Source organism: Mizuhopecten yessoensis, unplaced genomic scaffold, assembly GCF_002113885.1.
Source record: "Mizuhopecten yessoensis strain PY_sf001 unplaced genomic scaffold, ASM211388v2 scaffold7015, whole genome shotgun sequence".
Classification (NCBI taxonomy): Eukaryota; Metazoa; Mollusca; class Bivalvia; order Pectinida; family Pectinidae; genus Mizuhopecten; species Mizuhopecten yessoensis.
Window position 1 is genome coordinate 368,335 of NW_018406838.1, and position 7,117 is coordinate 375,451.

Consider the following 7,117-nt stretch of genomic DNA (forward strand, 5'->3'; position numbering starts at 1 on the left):
GATTATAGTTGTAATATTATAGATAATGGTTTATAATGTACTATATTACCCTGTGGTACAGACAGATTGCGGTTTGGGCTCTGCTCCATCGATTATAGTTGTTATATTATAGATAATGGTTTATTATGTACTATATTACCCTGTGGTATAGACAGATTGCAGTTTGGGCTCTGCTCCATTGATTATAGTTGTAATATTATAGAGAATGGTTTATTATGTATTATATTACCCTGTGCCACACACAGACTGCGGTTTGGGCTCTTCTCCATCGATTATAGTTGTTATATTATAGATAATGGATTATTATGTACTATATTACCCTGTGGCACAGACAGATTGCAGTTTGGGCTCTGCTTTATCGATTATAGTTGTAATATTATAGATAATGGTTTATTATGTACTATATTCCCCTGTGGTACAGACAGATTGCAGTTTGGGCTCTGCTCCATTGATTATAGTTGTAATATTATAGATAATGGGTTATTATGTACTATATTACCCTGTGGTACAGACAGATTGCAGTTTGGGCTCTGCTCCATTGATTATAGTTGTAAGGTTTTAGTAATAGTTTATTATGTACTATATTGCTGAGCAATGGTTTATAATATCATACTGTCTAATTGTCTTATACCTATTTATTTTATTTTCACAGGTTTTAATAACATTTTTACAGGTTTTATGGTGAAAATGAAATTGAGACTTTTCTACTGTGACAAATTACACTGTTTGTAATTTTCACTGTAAACTGGCCAATCAAAGAGCAGGGCTTACTGTGAAAAATAATATACAATAAATGTTGTAATTGTGATATTTTCTTATAGTGACGTTGCAATACAGCAGTTTTGTCTTACCTATTTTGGAGGAGGTGGACTATCTGCTCATGGGAGCTCATGTCTTTGTATAGAAGAGCATTATTAACAGAATCACGTTTGTGTCTTGATATAACATTTCACTCATGGGTGGAATATTTCTCATTGTTTTCACTGTGTGTAAATACACAGAACATCGCATTGTCAGATTGTTTGTTTTGTTGCAGCTCAAGCAGTAAACCTAGACATGGGCCACATAGAAAGTAAGCGACGAATGTGTAACAAGATCTGGCAGGGCTTTAGTTTCGTCAAGACAAACCTTGGACCAGACTTCACCCCCGCAGTAAACTTCAAGGTCAGATGTGTATATTATATATTGTAATCTGGCACTACAATGTGCCATTCACAAACAAGAAAACCACTAACCTCTGACGGCGGTTCATGGCTATGAGATATCCTCTTGGGGAATGTAAAACCACTAACCTCTGTCGGTGGTTCATGGCTGTGAGATATCCCCTAGGGGATTGTAAAACCACTAACCTCTGTCAGTGGTTCATGGCTGTGAGATAACCTCTTGAGGAGTGTAAAACCAATAACCTCTGACGGTGGTTCATGGCTGTGAGATAACCTCTTGAGGAGTGTAAAACCAATAACCTCTAACGTTGGTTCATGGCTGTGAGATATCCTCTTGAGGAGTGTAAAACCACTAACCTCTGACGGTGATTCATGGCTGTGAGATATCCTCTAGGGGATTGTAAAACCACTAACCTCTGTCGGTGGTTCATGGCTGTGAGATATCCTCTTGAGGAGGGTAAAACCAATAACCTCTGACGGTGGTTCATGGCTGTGAGATATCGTCTTGAGGAGTGTAAAACCACTAACCTCTAACGGTGGTTCATGGCTTTGAGATATCCTCTTGGGGAGTGTAAAACCACTAACCTCTGACTGAGGTTCATGGCTGTGAGATATCCTCTTGAGGAGCGTAAAACCACTAACCTCTGACGGTGATTCATGGCTGTGAGATATCCTCTAGGGGATTGTAAAACCACTAACCTCTGTCGGTGGTTCATGGCTGTGAGATATCCTCTTGGGGGGTGTACAACCACTAACCTCTGACGGTGGTTCATGGGTGTGAGATATTCTCTTGAGGAGTGTAAAACCACTAACCTCTAACGGTGGTTCATGGCTTTGAGATATCCTCTTGGGGAGTGTAAAACCAATACCCTCTGTCGGTGGTTCATGGCTTTGAGATATCCTCTTGGGGAGTGTAAAACCACTAACCTCTGTCAGTGGTTCATGGCTGTGAGATATCCTCTTGAGGAGGGTAAAACCAATAACCTCTGACGGTGGTTCATGGGTGTGAGATATTCTCTTGAGGAGTGTAAAACCACTAACCTCTAACGGTGGTTCATGGCTTTGAGATATCCTCTTGAGGAGTGTAAAACCACTAAACTCTGACTGTGGTTCACGGCTGTGAGATATCCTCTTGAGGAGTGTTAAACCACTTACCTCCGACGGTGTTGAGATATCGTCTTGAGGAGTGTTAAACCACTAACCTCTGATGGTGGTTCATGGCTGTGAGATATCCTCTTGGGGAGTGTAAAACCAATACCCTCTGTCGGTGGTTCATGGCTTTGAGATATCCTCTTGGGGAGTGTAAAACCAATACCCTCTGTCGGTGGTTCATGGCTTTGAGATATCCTCTTGGGGAGTGTAAAACCACTAACCTCTGACTGAGGTTCATGGCTGTGAGATATCCTCTTGAGGAGGGTAAAACCAATAACCTCTGACGGTGGTTCATGGCTGTGAGATATCCTCTTGGGGGGTGTACAACCACTAACCTCTGACGGTGGTTCATGGGTGTGAGATATCCTCTTGAGGAGTGTAAAACCACTACCCTCTGACGGTGATTCATGGCTGTGAGATATCCTCTTGGGGAGTGTACAACCACTAACCTCTGACGGTGGTTCATGGCTGTGAGATCTCCTCTTGGGGAGTGTAAAACCACTAACCTCTGTCAGTGGTTCATGGCTGTGAGATATCCTCTTGGGGGGTGTACAACCACTAACCTCTGACGGTGGTTCATGGGTGTGAGATATCCTCTTGAGGAGTGTAAAACCAATAGCCTCTGACGGTGGTTCATGGCTGTGAGATATCGTCTTGAGGAGTGTAAAACCACTAACCTCTGACAGTGGTTCATGGCTGTGAGATATCCTCTTGGGGAGTGTACAACCACTAACCTCTGACGGTGGTTCATGGGTGTGAGATATTCTCTTGAGGAGTGTAAAACCACTAACCTCTGACGGTAATTCATGGCTGTGAGATATCCTCTAGGGGATTGTAAAACCACTAACCTCTGTCGGTGGTTCATGGCTGTGAGATATCCTCTTGAGGAGTGTTAAACCACTAACCTCTGATGGTGGTTCATGGCTGTGAGATATCCTCTTGAGGAGTGTAAAACCACTAACCTCTGACGGTGGTTAATGGCTGTGAGATATCGTCTTGAGGAGTGTAAAACCACTAACCTCTGACGGTGGTTCATGGCTGTGAGATATCGTCTTGAGGAGGGTAAAACCACTAACCTCTGACGGTGGTTAATGGCTGTGAGATATCGTCTTGAGGAGTGTTAAACCACTTACCTCTGATGGTGGTTCATGGCTGTGAGATATCCTCTTGAGGAGTGTTAAACCACTTACCTCTGATGGTGGTTCATGGCTGTGAGATATCGTCTTGAGGAGTGTTAAACCACTAACCTCTGACGGTGGTTCATGGCTGTGAGATATCGTCTTGGGGAGTGTAAAACCACCAACCTCTGACGGTGGTTCATGGTCTGAGGTATCCTCTTGAGGAGTGTAAAACCACCAACCTCTGACATTGGTTCATGGCTGTGAGATATCCTCTTGAGGAGTGTAAAACCACCAACCTCTGACATTGGTTCATGGCTGTGAGATATCCTCTTGGGGAGTGTAAAACCAATAACCTCTGTCGGCGGTTCATGGCTGTGAGATATCCTCTTGAGGAGAGTAAAACCACTAACCTCTGACGGTGGTCCATGGCTTTGAGATATCCTCTTGAGGAGTGTAAACCCACTACCCTCTGACGGTGGTTCATGGCTGTGATATATCCTCTTGAGGAGTGTAAAACCACCAACCTCTGACGGTGGTTCATAGTCTGAGGTATCCTCTTGAGGAGAGTAAAACCACTAACCTCTGACGGTGGTTCATGGGTGTGAGATATCCTCTTGGGGAGTGTAAAACCAACAACCTCTGACGGTGGTTCATGGCTGTGACATACCCTCTTGAGGAGTGTTAAACCACTAACCTCTGCCGGTGGTTCATGGCTTTGAGATATCCTCTTGAGGAGTGTAAAACCAACAACCTCTGACGGTGGTTCATGGCTGGGGGATATCCTCTTGGGGAGTGTAAAACCAATAACCTCTGTCGGTGGTTCATGGCTGTGAGATATCGTCTTGGGGAGTGTAAAACCACCAACCTCTGACGGTGGTTCATAGTCTGAGGTATCCTCTTGAGGAGAGTAAAACCACTAACCTCTGACGGTGGTCCATGGCTTTGAGATATCCTCTTGAGGAGTGTAAACCCACTACCCTCTGACGGTGGTTCATGGCTGTGACATACCCTCTTGAGGAGTGTTAAACCACTAACCTCTGACGGTGGTTCATGGTCTGAGGTATACTCTTGAGGAGTGTAAAACCACCAACCTCTGACGGTGGTTCATGGCTGTGACATACCCTCTTGAGGAGTGTTAAACCACTAACCTCTGCCGGTGGTTCATGGCTGTGAGATATCCTCTTGTGGAGTGTAAAACCAATAACCTCTGTCGGTGTTTCCTGGCTGTGAGATATCCTCTTGGGGAGTGTAAAACCAATAACCTCTGTCGGTGGTTCATGGCTGTGAGATATCGTCTTGGGGAGTGTAAAACCACCAACCTCTGACGGCGGTTCATGGCTGTGAGATATCCTCTTGTGGAGTGTAAAACCAATAACCTCTGTCGGTGTTTCATGGCTGTGAGATATCCTCTTGGGGAGTGTAAAACCACTAACCTCTGATGGTGGTTCATGGCTGTGAGATATCCTCTTGTGGAGTGTAAAACCAATAACCTCTGTCGGCGGTTCATGGCTGTGAGATATCCTCTTGAGGATTGTAAAACCAATAACCTCTGACGGTGGTACATGACTGTGAGATATCCTCTTGGGGAGTGTAAAACCAATAACCTCTGAGGGTGGTTCATGGCTGTGAGATATCCTCTTGCGGAGTGTAAAACCACTAACCTCTGACTGTGGTTCATGGCTGTGAGATATCCTCTTGCGGAGTGTAAAACCACTAACCTCTGACGGTGGTTCATGGCTGTGAGATATCCTCTTGAGGAGTGATCAACCACTAACCTCTGATGATGGTTCATGGCTGTGAGATATCGTCTTGAAGAGTGTACAACCACTAACCTCTGACGATGGTTCATGGCTGTGAGATATCCTCTTGAGGAGTGTACAACCAATAACCTCTGTCGGTGTTTCATGGCTGTGAGATATCCTCTTGGGGAGTGTAAAACCAACAACCTCTGACGGTGGTTCATGGCTGTGAGATATCCTCTTGAGGAGTGTTAAACCACTTACCTCCGACGGTGTTTCATGGCTGTGAGATATCCTCTTGAGGAGTGTATTTTATAGCTATCTATATCACAAGTCAGATAATGTCAAAATTAAAATGTATAAGTGAAGTGGTGCTCAGCTTTTCCTTCCTGACAGGAGTATTTTCTATCAACTCCAACATATTCCATCACCAAATGTTCTGTATGTATGGAAATATAAACATGATACAAAGATTGCATTCAGTGTCAGTTGAAATCTGGGGTCATACCTCAGGTCAACAAGGTGACCCTTGATTTGTAACGTGAGCGGTGGTGAGATTTCCTAGTTATGTGGTATATAATGGTATAGGTCACTTCTTCTATAGGTGTGAAAAAAAATTCATTAAATTATCTTAAGCATTAACATTGTACATTAACTTATGTAATGGTAAATTTTACATTAATTATTAAATTGTGTATATTAGGAGGGTGTGCTTGTTATCTAACCTCTTTGATAGCTTATTAAACGTTGTGAAATGTAACTAAGTATACAAGTGTGTTCCTTATACACATATTTAGTTGAAGCTACAAAGATGATTTTGAAATATTTCCATTTACTAATTTAGACCTCTACCTTGTAGTCTGATGTCACGGTGACCAACTTGATGGACCAATGGATTCTCAGTCGACTGAGTCACATGGTCATGTCATGTGACAAGCACTTTGCAGACTATAAGCTGCATGTTGTGACGGAGAGCCTGCAGACGTTCTGGATCAATGACTTCTGTGATATATATCTGGTAAACCATAGCGGCCTCCCTACAACATCACCTCATGTTCCCATCATAAAAACCCTGGGCTGTAATGAATCTTATAACCTTGTTTTCAGTCATACAGTAATGTATAATTATCCTTGTTCATTTACTGTTGAGGGGCACATAGGACACCAGATACCTAACAGCCAGGCTTTGTGGATCAGATGGATTCGTAGTAGCTAACTTTAACTCATTCATCCCTGAAGACACAAATGAACTCTTCCAATTCAAAGGTTGGAATAGTCCATTATGAAATTTCAGGGGTGGATGAGTTAAACGTACTAATTAGATGATTTTATTACAAACGTCACAATATGCATTGGGTGACGTCACAATGTATAGTCACATAGTGAAAGAGGTTATTTGTACTTCAGGTCAGTCTGTACTCTGTTAAGCATTCTGATGATGAATTGCATACTGATTTGCAACATGTATTGAACTGTTCTTAATTGTTCAGATTCCTTGATCCCTACAAAAACAACATTCCATAAAATGATCTGTAGATGATGAGGATCAGAATTCATAATCAAGAAGGGGCAGACCACGATGAGGCTGGAGGGCAAGGCCATAAGGTTAAACACCGATTCTGGAGATAATGTGTCTGATAATACCACTTGCAGTATCTAGGGGCCAAATAAATCAATGTTTTAGGTGACAGTTAGGACCCATTTGCCTCTGATATTTTGTTACAGGAGTCTGTGAAGCACGTACTCAGAGGAGATGACAGTAGAGCTGATACTGCCAGACAGGTGTTGTGTTTCTGTGTAAACATATATCTGAGAGCACTCAGTCCGTTCATGCCCTACCTGACAGAAGAACTATACCAGCGGTTACCAATGGCTGCTGACTGGCCGGAGAGTGTGTGTATCAGTCAGTACCCGACCACAGAGGATGTAAGTCTGATCAGTA

The 7,117-nt window shown here is 43.1% G+C and overlaps 1 protein-coding gene across 1 annotated transcript in view; it reads left to right on the plus strand.

The window, feature by feature from the left end:
- Positions 1–7,117, plus strand: part of LOC110452963 (valine--tRNA ligase-like) — a 63,684-nt gene that overhangs the window by 46,301 nt on the left and 10,266 nt on the right. The window contains exons 19-21 of the mRNA XM_021501741.1: positions 1,037–1,164; positions 6,035–6,193; positions 6,901–7,101. Of these exons, the coding sequence (XP_021357416.1) occupies positions 1,037–1,164; positions 6,035–6,193; positions 6,901–7,101 (488 nt within the window). The remainder of the gene's footprint in view (positions 1–1,036; positions 1,165–6,034; positions 6,194–6,900; positions 7,102–7,117) is intronic.